The 20,601-nt window shown below is 42.8% G+C and overlaps 1 protein-coding gene across 3 annotated transcripts in view; it reads left to right on the forward strand.

The window, feature by feature from the left end:
* The first annotated feature begins 1,064 nt into the window (after nt 1-1,064).
* GALNT18 (polypeptide N-acetylgalactosaminyltransferase 18) overlaps nt 1,065-20,601 on the forward strand; it is a 564,545-nt gene continuing 545,008 nt past the window's right edge. Inside the window, exon 1 of one of the 3 annotated variants that reach the window (XM_074997382.1) lies at nt 1,065-2,955. In XM_074997382.1, the coding sequence (XP_074853483.1) occupies nt 2,721-2,955 (235 nt within the window). In that variant the 5' untranslated portion in view covers nt 1,065-2,720. The remainder of the gene's footprint in view (nt 2,956-20,601) is intronic. The other 2 variants (XM_074997381.1, XM_074997379.1) reach the window with 2 other exon arrangements.

Below are 20,601 nucleotides of genomic sequence, written 5' to 3' on the forward strand. Positions count from 1 at the left end.
CGGGGTGCTTGTCATGCTGATGCCCGTGTACACGCATGCAAAGATCAGAGCAAATCTAGATGATGTAGTGGTTAAAATTTAGTGGCATATTTGCACTGGTGCTCCCAGAATTGTTACCATATTTGAAGCTGAAGCAATGGGCAAATATGAAGACAAATGTCGTTGTAGGCAGAATCTGCAGCCTGGATGTAATGCAATAGGTTTACATGATAGAAACCCAGTAATTTCTTGGGCTAATGATCCGCATTTTATAAAGGCTGAAGACATATATGGATTGAGGGTTGATCTGTTTTGCAAATGTCCATTAATTAGTGTGATGTCTTTCTTTAAAAAGAAAGAAAGAAAGAAAGAATATACACTACAGTTTTCACCTCCAAGTACCTGAGTTCAAATCCTATATTATTTCTCACTAGCTATGGTTACACTACAGCTATCTGTCTAGAGAAGTTACTGTCGGAAGGGCTGTTCTGACAAAACTTCTAGATCAAGTTTACACACAAAAGTGGACTGATCTTTTGATCTGCTCTGTCTGAATAAAGGGCCCTGGGCAGCATTTACACAGCTTTTTTGTCTTCTGATGACAAAATGCATTTAGAGTGTAGATGTTAGTGTAACTGTAGCCAATGACTCTGGCAATCACATTCCAGTGACTGATGAAATATAGTGTACCTCACAACATCACAGAAGCAATATTTGGGGTGATTTTATCCCAAATGGCAGGCAGACTTTGCTTGAGAGGCTTAAATCAACCAAGATAATACTTTTCACTATTGAGCTGGATTGGGAGAATTTAACTCAACATGTATTCACACTGTTACTTCATTGTCTCTGACAGGTAAACTTAGCTGCTACTGAGCCCAACTGACCATTATCTACTAATAGGCAGAGAGATACTTCTGAGACTGCAATAGCTGTTGCCTCCTTTTATAAGCACCATAAAATTCTCATAACCAAAAAAACCCATAGTTAATACAAAACCATCTGCATTTAACTGTGATGCAGAATGGGAACACACACTGACCCAAGCCAGAGCTTTCAGAATTCAAAGCTTACTTGCAGGGGTTTGAATTGTGAGTGCTGTTACCTACTGGGCTCTCTGCAATATGCAACTGCAAACAGGATAACCCTATTCCCAGGTGTGTGGTGCATGAATAAAAAGCATGGATAGCAGACTTATTTTATGTATGCTGCTTGCCACATACTTGGAATTAAGGCATGACACAGAACATCTGAGAATTCTTGCTTTTGTTGGTTGAAAACATTAATACTATTGAAATCTGTTTAACATGTTAATAACAGCCTTGCTATGCTGAACCTGTCACACCAAGTGTTGATTTTGTACTTGAGTATCAAACAAAATGACGTCTTTATTTAGTATTAATGGGACAAATTCATTCCCAATTTAACTCAATTGAAACCCATGGAATTACATTCAGTGAATTTGGCCTGTTATGTATTTCTGATCTATTCGATGGGAAAGAAAGAAGGGAAGTCACACAAAGAAGTTGGCATTGTGGATTGAACACTGAGATTTTTATAGAAGTCCCAGTTCTGTAATCCTTACGGTTGTACGCAGTCCAATTTCAGTCAGTGGTGCTCTGCCTGAATACAGGGGTCTGCTTGCATCCATTTGCGGAATCTAATCCAGTGCTTAGCAAATGATAATGCAGCTCAAAAGCCTAACCAGTTAAGGGGGAAGAAGATTCTCCAGGCACCAAATTGGTTATCTGGAGGGGAGGGAACCCCAGGCACAAAAGGAATTTTTTTAGTTTCATCACAAAAAACTAATCAGCTAGTTTCTAGATAGGCAGATATGTACAGAATACAGTGGACTCACAGTCTGATTTTATAGCTTACTGACATGGACACAATGGGAACAGAAAAACGAAAATCCAGCTCACTCCTGAGAAAAATCAGTAAGTTCTCTTAAATTGCAAGCTGCGACTTCGTGGGCTCATGTTATGTTAGCGAGGAAACATCTCCTACCAAACCCTGCACCCTCAGCTCTAGAAGTATCCAACGCGGAGGCAGTGTGAAGGAGAAATTGCCTTTTTCTAGCCCCAAAGGCTGTAGTACTCTAGGGGCCCTGAGAAACCCCGGTCCGCGCGCATGAGAATGAGAGAGAGAGAGAGAGAGAGCAGGTGGGCCCCTGCTATAACTCCGCCCTACCAGGTCCCCGTTGGTCATACGGTGATACTAACAAACGCTCCTCCATAGCTGGTTCTTCATTGGAGGAAAGCTTTGTCTATCTGAGGCCGTGCAAGCCCGCCTCCCCTGCAAGCTCTTTGCAAGATCTGATTCGGGAGCTGTAGCTGATTGCAATGGGAAGCAGCATTGGGGAGAACAAAGTTTGCAAGACTTGGGCACTTGACTGCGCGCCGCCTTCGTGCGTATGGCAACGACCGAGTCCTAAACTGAGCAGCCAGCCGGGCAACTGACACTACTGATGACTTGCTGCTGTTGCAAAGTTTCAGCTATTTTAATGCATTAAAATCCAGGATCCTACATAACCAGTCCTCCCAACCCGCTTCCTCCCTCCCCCATTTAGGCAGGCGAGAGGGATTTTCATTCCGTGGACTAGCGAACTTCCTGCATGGAAACGTACTGACTTGAGTGGTCTCCTTTGTGCGGGACGGAGCGGGACGGATTTTTTCCCATCGCACTTTAATTTTGCTTTTCTGGATCACAGGATTTCTGGAGCTATATGGAGGGATCTCAGGATGGTTTGCACCAGGAAAACCAAAACTTTAGTGTCCACTTGCGTGATCTTGAGTGGAATGACTAACATCATCTGCCTGCTCTACGTGGGCTGGGTCACCAACTACATTGCCAGTGTGTATGTGAAAGTGCAGGAGCCGATCTCAGAGAAAAAGTTAGAGGACGACAAAGGGGACACTTTAAGGATTATAGAAAGGCTGGATCACTTGGAAAATGTCATCAAGCAGCACATACAAGGTACCCCCTTCCTCTCCTGCTTTCCCTCCCACACCCCACCACGCTCTTCTCCGGGTCCTCCCTGGGCAGCCTTCCCCGTCCCCTCCTATCGCATTGGCGCGCGTGGCAGATGCCTGCTGCCCTCGGGGCGGAGAGGCAGGCGGCAGCCCAGAAGAATCGGCGGCTTTGTTCAGGCTCTCGTGCGGGCAGAAGTGCTGGCAGGCTCCTCTCGGCTGCCTGGCGAGTGGCGGAGAGCGCTGCGGGCGGCCGCGTGGCTGGGATCCGCAGCTGCAGCGGTTTGCAGCCCCAGCGGTGGGCTGGGGGCAGCGGGGGAGCGGATCCCGCTTCCCGGCTGGGCTGTCGCGTCTGTGTGTGGGGGGGGAGCTCGGAGACTGGCTTGTTGGCGACGAGCGGGTGATGGAGCCGCTCCCGCGGCTGCCCCTGCCTGCGGGAAGGCCCCTGCCGTGGCTTCCTCAGCCCGGGCTCTGCTGCTTCACCAAATCTGCGCGGGCCTGGGCGGCGGCGGCGGCGGCGGCTTCTCCCCGCGGTGTGGCCGCAGCCGGGAAGGAGCGCGGAGGCTGTGGAAGCAGCGGGACTTACTTGTGAGTTGGTTTAATCTGCTCGCGAGGGCGGGCGGCTGCCGAGGACCCCGACTCGGCGCTTGCCTGGGCCACAGGGACGGGCTCGCTGGGCTAATGCCTTTTTGTTTCGGCCTCCTCGGAGCTGCCTGGGCGGGCGGGGTGTGTGGCGGGGTCTCGCGTGGGCCATCACTCGTTTCCGTGTGAGCTGGAAGTCATGACTCCCGCGTTATTCTCCTCAGCCGGGCGGGAACGACGACCCCCGCCCGATGATTTGTGTTTCTGTGTCAGTGCCCCGCGAGGAGGGTAAATAAGATGATCTCTTGCAAGGTGCTGGAGGGGAGCCCCCTCGTAATTCCGTTGGGGCAGCACGGAGGCTTCAGGTCTCAACATAAGCCTCCCTGCCTGTCTACCCATACACAGAGCGAATCATCTGGTACAAATAAATGATCTCTGCTGCTTTTCCCACCACCAGAGCACAGATCAACTTGGCTTCCAAGTAGTTTTGACCTACAGAACTTGTGTCTAGGAGATGTAAACAAACATCATAATAGTTAGGAAAGAGAATTAAGCACGTGTGTGCTTGAGTTCATAATGCCTAGAGGCAGTCTAAAGTTTGGGTTGCATTAAAGACCTGTTATTTCATGCTGACTTCTGGGTGTACATGTACTATAACATTTTTGCAGAGACAGGATTGATAAACTATTCAGTTTGCACTTGCTTCCTTTACTGAGCATTATCTGGAGCCTGGATAATTAAATAAAACACAATTTCTTGTAAGAAGAGTGAGTGAGGCCAGTTTCTGTCTGCCTGGACTTTTAGGCAGTCCTCAGCTTTACTTGGATCCCTGAGATTAATTTTTGAAGCGAGAGTTATTTTAGACTGAGTGGCAATGGAGTGGAATGCAGGACATCCTTTTTGTATTAAGCCAAGGTTTTTCAAAAGTGCCTGTGAGAATTAGATGCCTGATTCACTGAATGTCATGATAGTCCATGTAATTTGGATGAAAATACTAGTCTATGTCCCTAATTATCTGTAGAACTAGCATTCTTGAAAATACATTAAAAGAAATATTAATCTTGTAAATCTGTACTTACTTGCTAACTGAGTAACTTGTTCTTTGTCTTTGATAATGAAAGGTACAATGAAATTACTTTATTAAAGGGAGACACTGAGAGTAATATGATTGATGCTGTTTTTTTCCAAAGCATTTTTGGTTTTTCAGTTCCTCAAATACAATTTTAAGAAAATTGAAATATCCTTCTCTTCAAAAGTAATCAGGTCCATTGTGGGATAAATACTAACATTTATTTAAAAACAGTTAAAATCAAATTTATATGTGTTTGTATAACTCTTCTTAATGAAACCACTTGCCCATTTAGCAAATCAGTAAACCATCACTGCCCCTAAATGGGAATTTAGAGCCAGTCCATGTTGATTAGGTTCGTAAAGGTGGCTGCTACTGAAGAGGCAATTTTTTAAATATTTTGCTCAGCTCTGTGATAGTTGGGAATATGTCTTTTGGGGTCTGACCTAAAATTCATGGAAGTTAGTGGAAAGACTCCTGTTGATTTATTTGGGCTTTGAATCAGCAACAACAAGTGATAATTTTGGATAAATATATACATGACAGATCATCCTCCAAAATGGCTGTGGACTGATTTCTTAAAATTATCTGTATCTTGCTCCTGCTTTTTTTTCTACTTTTTATATTGAAGAATACTCTTATGGAGGCTGTGAGTGCCTCAAGTGTTTTGACATAGGTTGACAAGACATGAAATTAGCAAGGGCAGTGGAATCCCATTCTTTAGGGTTGCCAGGAGAGCAATAACTGAAATATATTTTCCACAATTGAGTTGCCCTGATATTTTATTTTAATTGAATGATTTAATTAGACGGTGCCTAGGAATTCCTTGGGAACATAAGTCACAACCTTGTAATATTTTATCAGTAGACTGGAAATTACAGAATGGGTGCTTTCAAAGAAGAAAAACAAGTCTTTGAAGGTAGTGTAATAAGCAAATCATTAGCCTGGAGATATTTTGCTTCATTGAGAAAGAAAGGGTGGGTTTAAATAATTGCATGAGAAGGTAAAATACTGGGTAAGACTGTGCACTGGTCAAAAATTGAGTGAATGAGTCAAATGTGAAAAATACAGATATTCACATACAGTGTGAATGTGTTCACCATCAGCTCCCACAGCCGTGTATCTGCTGTTCTCCAGCAAGATTTTTGGGGTAACTGCTTCATGGTAAAGGGTTTGAGCTTGAAGTTGAAGGCCATTCACTCCTAGGTTGTATTCCCATTTCTGCCATTGACTTGTTGACAATTCTTGGCCAAGTAACTTCTCCTTTCTGTTGTCTCTCAAAAATGGAGGTTAGTCACAGAATCACGGGCACATTCTCATGTTCCTCAACTAACATCATATATGCCATCATGTGCCAACAATGCCCAGATGCTTTGTATATTGGACAGACTTCAAACTCTCTCAGACAAAGAGTTAATGGGCACAAAACAGACATCAAAACACTCCTGATCCACAAACCAGTTAGTCTACATTTTAGTGGAGTGGGCCATTCTGTTAACGACTTAAGAGTTTGCATCTTATTGAAGAGGAATTTTCACTCTGCTTTGGAAAGAGAGACTGTTGAACTCTTCCATATTCAAATTTGACACATTAACACGTGGCTTGAACCAGGATGCAAATTTTCTGGGACATTATAGGGGCTCTTTTGCTTACGTGGCTTAATCTCATTCTTGACTCCCTCTGCCTACCTCTCTGCTATCTGATTTGCTCACCTTGATAATTTTTTTCTGATTTGTCAACCTTGATTACTGTTTTTGGTTCTCTATGCCTTAAATATTGAGTCTGTTCTGGTATGGCTATGGTCTGAAGAAGTGGGTCTGTTCTATGAAAGCTCACCTAATAAATTATTTTGTTAGTCTTTAAAGTGCTAATTTACTGCTTTTTTGTTTTGAGGGATAATACTGTTGAGGCAAATGTAGAGTTCTGTAGAGACTCTGTCCGACAGAGTGCTTTCACTGTGTAAATGCTCCCTGAGTTAGGTTGAGAGAAGGCCCCTTCTGTTGACAAAACTCTCTAGTGTAGACACAACCTTTGGTCCAAACTCTGTTGAGAGAAGGCTTTATGTGTGTAGACGCTTCCTGAGTTCTGTTTCCAGAGGCACTTTCTGTTGACAAAACTCTCTAGTGTAGACACAGCTGTAGGAGTTTAGTCCCAGGTGAATAATGCCTGCTGCTGCATCCATTGTTGTTTCCAACTGCCTTGTATCTTCTGGCCAGGTTGTGAAGCAGCAGTTGTTTTTTGATGGAAGTATGTTGAGGACCAAGTGGACTTGGGAATTTCTGAGGTGCTTTCTGGAGTGAATTATTCCCTTTTTGGTCTCACTCTTTTTTAAAATATATTTAGAAATTGTGAGTCAGCACTTTCTTTCGGGAATGTTCTGTACCTAAATGTTGGTGCAACTCAGTATCCTTTGCGATATATTTTAGCTGAACAGAAACCTCTATACAGTTTCAAAAATTCAGGACCACAGAAGCTGAAATAATGGTTGCCACCATTACCAAATCACACTTAGTTCATTCCTTCCAGCAGAAAAGCAGCTCAATATTATAATTAAATAGAATGTATTTGTTCCACTGAAAGTCAAATCAAGGATATCAGCAGAAATGTAGTACTTTAAAGACTAACAAAATGATTTATTTGGTGATGAGCTTTTGTGGGACAGACGCACTTCATCTTATCAATTTCATTTCCAATACAGACTGACATTTATAAGCACAGAGGACCAAAAATGAAAAAAATTGCAATACAAACTGACAAATCAAATAGGATTGAAGGCAGGGGGAGAGTTAGGGGGGCTGATGCTCATAATTATCTCAGGCAACCACTTAACATCCCCCACCCCTCAGCCCCCTCCTTCAGTCCTATGTACTTGATTTGTCAGTTTTTATTGCAATTTTTTTTAGACCTCTGTCCTTATAGATGTCAGTCTGTATTGGAAATGCAATTGATCTGATGAAGTGGGTCTGTCCCACAAAAGCTCATCATGGAATAAATCATTTTGTTAGTCTTCAAAGTGTTACACTTCTGCTGTTTTGTTTTGTTAGAATACAGATGAACATGGCTACCTCTCTGTCACTAGCTCTGCTGGTGTGTAAAGAATCACAATGGAAATGACAGTGCTGTAGTGCAAGAATTGGTTCATTTTTTGAGTTTAAATGACTGAATTTTCTAAAAGCTTTGATAATAAAGACTTCTTCAGCTACAGGTTAAAACTCTCAAATCTGGCAGTCTCTCGTTCAGGAACATTCGTTGTCCAGCAGGACAAGGGATCTTGCAGGACCAGAGAGTCTTAGGGCTAGGAAGAGGAGGGGCCAGCCAGATCAGCGTCAGGAGCCCAGGACAGGGCAGCAACTGCTGGTCTGGCAGCAAGGCGGGCGGGAGGGAAGCAGCATCCAGGGAGCCCGGGCTGGGAAGAGCAGCAGGGAGAAGGGCTTGAGCTGGTAAACTGGCAGCTGAGGTCAGTCAAGCTGTGGCTGGGGAGGGGTGTCTGGGGCTGTGAGCAGACACCTGGAGAGCCTGCCAAGAAGAGGAGGGGGTCAGGAAACTACGGGTGACAGCCGGGAGGGGAGCCCAGGAGCAGGGGCTAAGGCCAGCAGGGGGGACACAATTACCGCTCCTGGTCCGGTACAATCTCTGGTCCGGGAGAGCTCAGGTCCTGAGGGTGCTGGACCAGGGAGGTTGAACCTGCGCTTATGTGTGGAAAGGAGTGATTTGTATAGTCAGTCCCTTCAGTATCTGGAAAGGACACAGCTGCTGGTTTATGGGGAAATGAATTAGACAAAGAATTTGTTGTGAGGTTTTTTTTTCAACAGCTTTGTACCTGTTAAGAGTGAGGTGCAGTATTTGTTTCACTTTTTTGCTTTACAGGCAATGTGTTGAAATACTGAGACTTTACTGGTTTGTACTGAACAGATTGTGGGATGATAAAAAGTGCATTAGTTTTTGAATGGGTCTGATAGTCTGTTGTTGGAAATACCCCAAAATAAACTTGAAAGAACTTATGACAATAAATATGTGTATTATTTTTTGAAGAAAACAAGGTTAAACACAACAACATTGTTAAATATTTTGCTTACTCCTTTTTGGTTTCATAATAATCTTAATTACAGACCTGTTCAATTACAAAGTGAAATCAATAGTAGTCTTTAAAAGGAATATTTAATGATTTTCTTGAATGCATGAGGTGTTTAGGAGCAACCAGACTACATTTTGGTTTTGCCAGAACTTTTTTCCAAAGTGTGTGTTTTCACAGGAAACACATGGTGGCTGAATGATGCCTATTGTATGTTTAGACTAGAGTCCATGAATGGTTCAATCAGTCAGTGTTCAAATTTGTGATAGTAGTTAAATGAGAAATTTGAAATCAGATTAGGATTCTCTCAGTCAAACTTTAAACTATGAGGCTCTGGTTACACTAGCAAGTCTTGCTGACAAAACTATGGTTTTGCGAGCAAAACTGGTGGAATGTCCACACACAAGATGCGTTTTGTCAATAATTTATTGACAAAACTCTGCACTGTCAGTGGCAGCATTCTGCTTCTCAGCCATAAGGCATAAAGCTGCTGTTGACAGATTCTGCCCACAAAAACGTTGTGTGGATGCTCTGGAGGGCCATTTCTTGACAGACAGGCATCCAGAACAATGGACAGCCCTGTCTGCTGTGCTTCTGGGTGCATGTTTTGTCAACAGAGCAGCTGGCCAGGCTGGCCTCTCTGCCGACAGAGCTGAGTGCTCTTCCAATTGGCTTTTCTGTGTGGCTACACTCTGTCGACCGAAGTTTTGTCAGGAAATCTCTTCCCACAGCCTTTTGAAAGAGGCATGCAAATGAAGGAAATTGGAAATGCAAATGAGGTGCAGATTTACATATCTGACACCTCATTTGCATATTCTTTCGGAAGAAGAAAAGCAGTGTAGACGCAGCTCTTTTGAAAATAATCCCCATCTTCGAAAGAACCCGTCTTCCTATATTTTTTAGGAAGAAGAGTTCTTTTGAAGATGGGGATTACTTTTGAAAGAGCCTTATCTACAATGTTTTCTTCTTTCGAAAGAAGCTCTTTTGAAAGAATATGCAAATGAGGTGCCGGATACGTAAATCTGTACCTCATTTGCATTTTTGATTTCCTTCATTTGCATGCCTCTTTCAGAAGAGGAATGTTAGTGTAGATGTAGCCTCAGTGATTTCTGTCAACAGATGGCTATGGTGTAAAGACAGCCCGTCTGTTCAGGAACCAGATTAGGAAAAAGAACTGAATTTAGAGTTAATTAAAAAACACCCCAAAATTATTTTAGCAATAAGATTAGGGCGAGAGCTTTGGAGGCACATTTAGTAATGAGTCTGGAAAAGCCCTACTATCTCAGAATACTTCTCTGTTTGTTCCTGATGATATTTCTGTTATAGCACTTGCAGGAGCTGAGTATGAGATCACTTTAAGATTTTTTTTAGTTAGGAAAGCAGAGTATGGTGGCATGTTTGCTACTGTTCTCTGAAGCGTCACATCACTGCAGAGAGCAACCTGATTCACTCTTGAAAATTCCTACCATCAAAACCTAAACGTAATCTGACAGTAGTTTTCTCCAGCTCCCAACATACATTCAGCCTGGTTAGTAATGACTAGTTATTTGGATGTATGTACAATAGTTTGTTATTTGGAAACAGCGGAAAGACGCTTCACTGGTGTTTTGATCCTGTGGTTAGAGTGGAAGATAATGAATCTGGGGAACTGGGGCTCTGTTCCTGCCTCTGCCTCTCTGTATTTATCTTGGTTGAGTTTCTGAAATGTTCTGGGCCTCAGTTTCCCCTGCTGTGAAATGGGAATCAACATCCATACACCACTTCTGAAAAAATCTTCTGAAATTCTTGAATAAAAGGTTATGGAAGTGCAAGGTATCATTGCAGAGAGACTAGCATGTGCATGAACATCCTTGATACATGTACAGAACAAAACTGAGAATATGCCATTTCTTCTGCAATTGGAAAATGAAAATGGTGGGATGACCGGCATTACCAGGCAGAAAAAACAGAGACGTGACAGGCAGGCCACACTATTGTATCTGAAGACCTCAGGTTGCTTAGTGCATTTATCCTTACAGTTCCCTGGGGAATGGGCAATTGAGGCACAGAGAGACTAAGGATCACATATTCAGAATGATTTAGGTAATTAGGCTCCTAAATCCCATTAACTCATCACTCAGACTTGGCTCCTAAAGGCCAGATTCACAAAAGTATTTAAGTGCCTAAAACACAGAGTCCATGGAAGTAAGTCTCAGAACCCGTTTTGACAGATTCAGGCTCAAGTTACTTGCAAAAATTGTACCATAAATAGCTTTTGAAGCTTGGGCTGGAAGTGTCAGGATGGGGTAGACACCTGAGTGGTAACATTTATACAACTATTTTTAGCTTAGTAGTGTAGCCCCAATGCTGTCAACCTGAGTTCCTTTCAGCTACATGCTGTGTAAATGCACCCTCCCTGGGAGTTACCAAGCACGTTAGGGAGGTCAGACGCTACTCCCATTAAAAATCAATGGTAGTTAGGTGTCTCATTCACATTTGTAAATCTCACTGGGGGCATGTTTGCATCTGTAAATACCTGAGTACCTCTGTAAATGTGGTCCAAAATAGCTCAGTCACTTTTAAAAAAATTGCAGTATGTTTCTGGCCCAGGGTCAGACAGTCAGTCGATAGCAGTTCAGGGAAGTGAATCCAGATCTTACAAGTACCACGCTCAAGCCCTACCCCTCCTTCTCTTTTCAGAGTTAGTGGAGTAATTTTATGTCACTGTAACAGATAAAAAGGAGCATAAAACAATACACCCAGCACAGTTATTCTAAATCAATATCATCGCATTATTGCAAACTCTACAGAGCAATTAATATACCGTAGAGAAGAAGGTTCCTCCAGGCTAAGCTTGATGATGACATTTATTCTTGCGTACTAGTGTTGGGGGAGTGAGAACAACCCAAAGGAACACTCAGTTTCATAGTTAACCACGGCTGAAGGACTTTATTCTGTCTCTTACATGAGCTCAGTGTTCATTGACGTTAAGAGTATTTGCCACGCCTGTAACAGATTGGACAAGGTTGTCTAAGCACTCGTTCCCACAGTACAACACATTTTACTACACCAGAAGTGTGGAGATTGAAGATTTCTGTATACCTGCAGGACAGGGCCAGTGCAGACTTTACCCATGTTGGAGGCAAGCTCTCGAGGTCTGACAGGATAACTTGGTTGCCTACTCGTTGCACCTTTAGCTCTTTCTCTTATGACAGAAGGATGAACTATAGTTATTAAGACTATACTAAGAAGAGTTACACAACTGCATCATTGTGGGATTAATCCAGCATTGTCCATGGCAGCAATGTTCCCTCTAATTTTTTCCATCCATGTGCAGAATACATTTTTTATGTGCAGTGAGGCGCGTGCAGATGTGCACCATGAGAAGAAACACATAGTGCTGATTGTAGGCACTCTGCTGATCAGCTGGATGGCATATGAATCTCTCCCAACTGCTCAGTTTACAGGGAATACTGCATGACAATACTGAGAGGTAAATAGCAGTCTCTTAAAACGGTGCTTCTCAACCATTACAGACCATTACACCCCTTTCAAGACTGATTTGCCTTGCACACTCCAAGTTTCATTACATTCAGAAACTATTTGCTCACAAAATCAGACACAAAAATACAAAAGTGACACAATATTCTATTATTGAAAAATTGCTGATTTTCTCATTTTTACCATGCAATTGTAAAATAAATCAATGGGAATACATTTCATTTCAGTGTCTAGTATACAGAGCATTACATTACATGTATACACATATTTTTATATATATTATGTAATATACTTTATATTTCAGTACCTAGTATATAAAGCAGCATAAACAAGTCACTGAATGAAATTTTAGCTTGTACTGACTTTGCTTTTTATACAGCCTGTTGTAAAACAAGGGAAATATCTGGATGAATTTATGTACCCGTGGAAGGCTTCTGCATACCCACAGGGTTACATACACCTCTGGTTGAGAAGCAATGCTCTAAGATGTATTAGGATCAGTGCCGGTCAACATATTCATATATGAGAAAGGGGTAAACAGTGTGGAAGCAACTTTGGCAGATGAAGTAGAATTACTCATGATATTTAAGTCCAAAGCTGACTGCAAAGAGTGATAAAGGGATCCCATAAACCTAGGTGACTGGACAACAACATTGCAGATGTTCAAAATTCAGCTTTGATAAATGAAAAGCAATGCACATTGGAAAACATAATACCGACTATACATACAAAGTTATGTGGTCTTAATTACCTATTATTGCTCAAGAAAGAGATTTTGGATTCATTGTGGGTAGTTCTTTGAAACCATCTGCTCCGTGCACAGTGCCAGTCAAAAAAGACAATGAACTATTAGGAACCTTTAGGAAAGGGACAGATAATAAGACAGAAAATATCATATAGCCTCTATGTAAATCCATGGTATGCCTGCCCCTTGTATACTGCATGCAGTTCCAGTTGCCCAATCTACCCCCAGAAAGAATTAGAATTGGAAAAATACAGAGAAAAATAACAGAAAAGTGAGGAGCAGCTTTCATATGAGGAGACATTAAAAATAAACAAACAAACCTGGACTGTTCACCTTAGGAAAATGATGACAAAGGGATGATATAATAGAGGTCTATAAAATTATGAATATTGTGGAGATGGAAAGAAGAAAGTGTTGTTTACTCCTTCATGTATCACAAGAACCAGAGGTCACCCAATGACATTTATAGGCATCAGTTTTAAAACAAACATAAGGAAGTACTTTTTTCACACCATGCATAGTCAACTTGTGGAACTCATTGCCAAAGGATGTTGAGAAGGTAAAATCTTTCACTGGATTCCAAAAAATTAGACAGTTTAATTGAGGGTGAGCCTGCCAGCGGCTTTTAGCCAAGGTGGTTGGGGAGCAAACTCATACTCTAGGTGTCACTAAAGCTCTTCCTGTTGGAATTTGGGCTAGCTGACAGGGAGGGGATCACTTGATAAGTGCCCTTGTTTGGTTGTTCCCACTGAAGTGTGTCCCATTGGCCACTCTTGGCAGCCTGGGTATCAAGCTAGATGGACCATTAGTCTGACCCAATATGGCTGTTTTTATGAATGCCAGGGAAGGGACAGCTAAAGAAAACATGGTGATAAATAAAAATACACAGATCAGAGCCTTATCCTGGTGTGGCAGGCATAAAGACAACTTTATTGGTCCCACAAATGTTCTCCCATTCATGGCTGACATTGGGCTAGTGGATTGATTTTATCAGCCCTTGGAGCAGTGGCTGTGGCTGAGAGATGGGGACTTACCGAGGAAGATGCTATTAGCAGCTGGTGCAATTTAGAGCAGCCTTAAGGCTTGTTTAAATTGTGTCTTAAAATTAGCCTAGAGATTGACAAGTGGTTGAATACATTGTATGCAGGATGGCTTCAGACATGGGATTTTGCTTCAGTTGTGGAATAGAAGCTCTGGAGATGTTAATAGGTGAACTATTTTTTGAAACTTGTAGGTCAGATCTAATTCAGACTGAATGAAACAAGTCTGGAAAACAAACAGGAAGCCTGGCACACTCAATGAAGTATGAGATGATTGGAATAACAAAGATTTGGTGGGATGATTCACATAACTGGAGCAAGGTCATGGCAGGGTGTAAGCTGCCCAGGAAGGAGAGGCAGGGGAGAAAAGAAGGAGTTGTGATGTACGTAGGAGAGCAGTATGATTGCTCTGTGCCCCAGCATGTACGGGGAGAAAAGCCGGTTTAGAGGATTTGGGTAAAGCTTAGAGACAGAAGCAGGAGGTGATGCTGTGGTGTGTCTATTATAGGCCACCAGATCAGATGGATGAGGTAGACAAGGCTTTCTTCAGACAACTAAGCGAGGCTTCCAGATCAAAGGCCCTTGTTTCTCATGGGGGACTTTAATCACTCTGATATGTGTTGGGAGTCCAATACAGCAGCACACAGACAGTCCAGGAAGTTCTTGGAGACTGTTGGGGATAGCAGAAGGAACTGACCAGGGGCCATGCACGGCTTGACTTGCTGTTCACCAACATGTAGGAACTAGAAGTGGGTGGCAGCCTGGGCTGCAGCAACCATGAGATGGTAGATTTCAGGATCCTGACAAAAGGAAGAAAAGTGATCAGTAAAGTACAAACCTTGGATTTCAAAAGAGCAGACTTTGAATCCTTCAGAGAATTAATGGGTAGCTAATATGAAGGGGAAAGGAGTCCAGGAGAACTGACAGAATCTTAAAGAAGCCTTATTGAAGGCACAGGAACAAATCTTCCCACTGTGCAGTAAGAAAAGCAAACATGGTAGGCAACCATCTTGGCTTACCAGGGAAATCCTTGTCAAGCTTAAACTCAAAAAGGATGTACATAAGACCCGGAAACTTGGACAGATGACTAAGGAGGAGTATAAATATATAGCTCGAGAATGCAGGGGAGTAATCAGAAACACAAAAACACAATTGGAACTGCAGCTAGCAAGGAATGTGAAGGTTAACAAGAAAGGTTTCTATGGGCATCTTAACAATAAGAGGGTGGATGTGTGGCCCTTATTGTCTTCATGGACAATGTCTGCTACCAGACAACAGCACTAGCAATGCAGTATGGGAAGGAGGTGGGCAGCCCTTGGTGGGGAAAGAACAGGTTAAGAGCTGTTTAGAAAAGTTAGACATACACAGATCCATGGGTTTGGCTTTAATGCACCGCAGGGTACTAAGGGAATTGGGCAATGTAATTGCAGAGCTTTTCGCCATTATCTTTGAAAACTCACAGAGGTCACGAGAAAAAGGAAAGAAAAGACAATCCACAAAACTATAGACCACTCAGTTCCACCTCAGTCCCCGAAAAAATCATGGATAGGATCATTAAGGAATCCATTTTGAAGCACTTGGAAGAGGGGAAAGTGGTCAGGAATAGTGAGCATGGATTCACCAAGGCAGGTTGTGCCTGACCAATCAGATTAACTTCTATGATGAGCTAACTGGTTCTGTGGACATGGGGAAGTCCATTAATGTGATATATCTTGACTTTAGCAAAGCTTTTGATACAGTCTCCCACAATATTTTTGCCCACAAGTTAAGGAAGTATAGATTGGATAAATGGAATGTAAGGTGGATCAAAAGGTGGCTAGATGATTGGTTCCAACAAGTAGTGTTCAGTGGCTTGTTATCTAGTTGGTTGTTGGTTTCAAGTGGAGTGCCTCAAGGATCTAGGGCCAGTACTGTTCAACATCTTTATTCATGACCTGGATACGGGAATGGATTGCACCCTCAGAAGATTTGCGGATGACTCTAAGCTGGGGGACAGGTAGATACATTGGGGGATAGGGACAGGGTCCATAATTACCGAGACAAATTAGAGGATTGGGTCAAAAGAAATCTGATGAGATTCAACAATGGGAAGTGCAGAGTCCTGCACTTGGGACAGAAGAATCCCAAGCATTGTTACAGTCTGGGGATTGACTGGCTAAGCAGCAGTGCATCAGAAAAGGACGTGGGGATTACAGTGGATGAGAAACTGGATATGAGTCAGTGGTGTGCCCTAGTCACCAAGAAGGCTGATGGCATATTGGGGTGCATTAGGAGAAGCATTTCCAGCGGATCTAGAGAAGTGATTATTCCCCTCTATTCAGCACTGGTGAGGACACATCTGGACTACTGCATCTGGTTCTGGCCCCCCCCGCAAGTATAAAATGGCTGTATATGCATTGGAGCAGGTCCAGGAGAGGGTAATGGAAATGATTAGGAGGCCGGAGCTCATGACCTATGAGGAGAGGCTGAGGGATTTAGGTGTATTTAGTTTGCAGAATAGAAGAGTGATGGACAATTTGATAGCTGCCTTCAACTTCTTGAAAGAGGTCTCTAAAGAAGATGGAGAGAGGTTGTTAGTAGTGATGGATGGCAAAACAAGGAGCAGTGGTCTCAAGTTACATATCAGGAGGTGTAGGTTGTATATTAGGAAAAACTATTTCACCAGGAAGGTGGTTAAGCACTGGAATGCAATACCTGGAGAGGTGGTGGAATCTCTAGAGGTTTTTAAGTCTTGGGCTGGCAAAGTCCTGGCTGGAATGATTTAGTTAGGACTGATCTTGCATTAGGCAGGGGGCTGGACTTGATGACCTCCTGAGGTCCCTTCCAGCCCTAGGATTCTGTTTCTATGGTTTTAGCTGCAGAGGATGCCTTTTAATATGGTTATAGAAAAACCATACTGTTATACAGTTACAGCACCTGTAGGCCCCAAGTGAGCTCAGGCCTCCATTTTTGTAGGCATATTATTAATATGTAAGAAGAGACAGGCCCTTCCCAGAAGGACTTAAACAAAAAAGATGCAGAGGGTGGGAGAGGAAACAGACACAGAGATCAGCAGCGGAGTTAAAGAAACTTGGAATTGCTAAGGATCCACCTACTCCAGTAGACTGTCTCTGGCAGTGGCTAGAGTCCAGGAATTGCACTGTATTAGTGGACAGAATGCAGTGAATTACTTGGACTCAACTTGAAGGTGGATTCATGTTCCTCTGAAGCTTTTTTCATTCCAGATGCTTCAGAGGAAGGTCCACAAAACCTCTGGTTGGTAGTTGTGGGATAATCTGCTCCACTCATTAAGTCTCATTCTGATCTTTAGTACTGGCTTAAACCTTGAAGCATGAAGTTTATTATACCTTCAAAATGTTAATCATTAATGATAACAACTCAGAATATCCTTGCTATTCATAGAAATGTCTGATTTCTTTTCAGTCTTACTAAATTCTTGGTCTCAGTGACATCCTGTGGCAATGAGGTTCATAATCTAATTTTGCATTGTGTAAACATTATTTCCTTTCATTTTGAATTTGCCACCTTTTAATTTTCTTCAGTGTACCTTTCTTATGAAGCAGGGAGAACAGAAGCCTCCAATTTACCTTTTCTAGTATATTTTATATACTTTAGTTGTGTCCCCTTTTAGTAGTCTCATTTCTGAGATAAACAATATTAGTCTTTGCAGTGTCTTCACACAGGACGTTTTCCCAGTCCCTTGATCATCCTAGTGGCCCTTCTCTGACCCTCTCTAATTTTGAAGTATGGTTTTGGGAATACACAATACAGTAGTCCAGATGAGACTGAATTATTTATTTAAATATTATTATAACTCTTATTACTTTAGCGCACAGGGACTCTGCTTGGAGGCCAGGTCCCCCACTGTGGTATGTGCAGCACAAACACAAAACAAAAAGACCATGCTCCCAAAAGTTTCAAATCTAATTATGAGATAAAAGATGGGAGATTACAGAAAATGAGACCTTGTTTGTCAGGATGATAGGCAGTGATTACCATAATCTTTCCATATTATTATCTAATCCATTGCCTGTGCAGTTGTGCTATCGTACCTTCCTATGCACCCTCTTATAGGATTGCTGAAGTGTAGGACTAGAAGAGACCTGGGGAGGTCATCTAGCCCAGGCTCCTGCACTCAAGTCAGGAATATGTAATGACGAGACCATTCCTGACTGGCGTTTGTCTAGCCTGTTTGTAAAATCTACTCTGATGCAGATTCCAAAGCCTTCCTGGGCAATTTTCTCCAGTGCTTAATTGTCCTGCACTTGGCAGCCTACACCATCCATGTTGCAGTTTAAGCTCATTGCCTCTTGTCCTGTCCTCAGAGATTAATGAGTATATTTTCTCTCTGTCCTCCAGGTAACAACCTTTTATGTAGTTAAACTGTCAGCCTGTTCCCCCTGCAGTTTGCTCTTCCTCAGACTAAACACACCTGCTTTTTTAAAAACCTTTCCATGCAGGTCTTGTTTTCTAGACCCTCAATCATTTTTTGTTGGTCTTTTTTGGACTTTCTCCAATTTGTCCACCTCTTTCCTAAACTGAGACTCCCAGAACTGGACACAATAATCCAGTTGAGGCATTGTCAGCATGGAGGAAAGTAGAAGAGGTACTTCTCATGTCTTGCTTAAGCACTCCTGCTATACATCACAGAATGATGTTTGCTTTTTTTATTGCAATAGTTTTACACTGTTAATTTACATTTAGCTTGTGATCTGCTGCGATCCTGAGATTGTTTTTGGCAGTGTTCCTTCCTAGATAGTCATTCCCCATTTTGTATGTATACAATTGATTGCTCCTTTGTACGTGCAATATTTGGCATTTGTACTTACAGAATTTCATACTGGTTACTCCAGACCATTTTTCCAGTTTTCCAGATTATTTTGTATTTTCATCCTATCCCCCAAAGCACTTGCAACCCCTCACAGCTTGGTATCATCATCAGACTTTCCAAGTGTACTCTCTTTCATTATCTGAATCATATCTGAACATAATATAGTTAGGCTGATCCTGCTTTATGTAGGGGGCTGGACTTGACCTACTAAGGTCCCTTACGGCCATAGGATTCTGTGATTCTGTTGAACAGGGCCAATCCATATGGGGCCCAGAGGTTTAGGGGTTGACTATGAAATTTTGATAACTACCATTAGGCAGTCCCATCGATGGAGGCAGGGAGAGCCAACAACAGCCAGTGGGAGCTGTGAACAGCCATACTTGAGGATATGCAGGTAAATAAAGCATTTGGTGGCCTGCCAGGTGCTAACTCTGGTGAACTGATCCGGGCTGTGGTCTGTTTATTGCCCATCCCTGAGCTAGCTACTCCCTTTGCTTCTGGAGCTCAATAACAACCTCTCCTCCTGGGCAAGTTTCACCTTTTTCAGGTTCTTTCTCCAGATGGGACACAATTTGTAGCTGCACCTAATTGGCACTGTCTGAATGCAGAAATGCCCATTAGCCTTTCTATGAGTGGAATGGGAGCAGGTCAGTCCTGGGGCTCTGACATGCTGTTGTCTGTCTTGGTTTCTGGCTCCAGCCACTCTTTTCCACTGTGATGAGGGTGAAGCTCTTCTTTCCCTCTCCATCAGGTACCCCTTGAGCTTAGTTCTTCTTTCTTAAAGCCAGGTATGTGTTTTCAGAAGTTGTGGGATGGGGCTGACTGGCCCCCACTTCCCCGCAGCCCATTAACCCTTTCCTGACACTTTAGGAAGCTGCTGTCATGGAGTGTACATTGTTCGCTTTTGATCCGTGCAGAAGTCTTCACTGAGCTGTCTACAGTTACGTCCAGGTCCCTTTCCTGAGCTGATACAATTAATTTATCTGTCCAGTGTCTCACCACTGGACCTTACTGCCTGTCTCTTTAAAAGAAAACCTTGACTTCTACAGTGGTAAGCAGCTCTGCAAATGTGAGAAAAGTCTTTAGGTTCCAGAGGTGCAGCCAGTGGGGGACTAAGTAGGACAAGATGTTGGGTGACACGTGGTGGTGATGGTGAAACACTTTGCTTTTTGTTTGTTTGCCATTCTTTATATATTTCACCCTAAATGCATCTGTCCCATATCCTGGCCATTCCCTCCCTGCTCCAAAACTGAGCAGTTTTGTGAATATGGTTGTGTCCCTTTGGTTTTCCTCTTACAAAAGCTGTCTCTGGTGATGACAAAAGGAAAGAAAGAAGTGAGGGGGCAGGCTTTGCAGTTAATTTCTGTGTCATTATCATCAATAGATTAACAATCATTGCCAGTGGGACATTAGGAGATAAGCATAGTTTTTGTTCTCAGAGCAGAGCAACAGTACCATTCTGCTGCACTGTAGTCGTATTCTAGCTAGAGGTCTGCCTTAGGAGTCATCAGACTAAAGCAGTGCATTACCTGAGCCCAGCTTCCGGGTGGATTCATATTCCTTTGAAGCTTTTGATCCTTGAACCAAGTTATGACGTGCTGTGGGCTTTGACAGACTGCTTTGCACGCCCTGCATGAAAAAATGTGTCAGATAAGCTACTCCCGCAGAGCAGACTCAGAGTGTCGGTATCCATGCATTATGGAGTGGCGTGGCTGTAAAATTCAGATTCTGAAAACTACCCTTTTCAGGATGATCTGTACTCACAATTAATGGGTTCCACAGGTGAAAAAACAGTACAGCAGCCAAAATCATTTTGTTATACCTTATTTTTTTA

Source organism: Carettochelys insculpta, chromosome 6 (genome assembly GCF_033958435.1).
Source record: "Carettochelys insculpta isolate YL-2023 chromosome 6, ASM3395843v1, whole genome shotgun sequence".
Classification (NCBI taxonomy): domain Eukaryota; kingdom Metazoa; phylum Chordata; order Testudines; family Carettochelyidae; genus Carettochelys; species Carettochelys insculpta.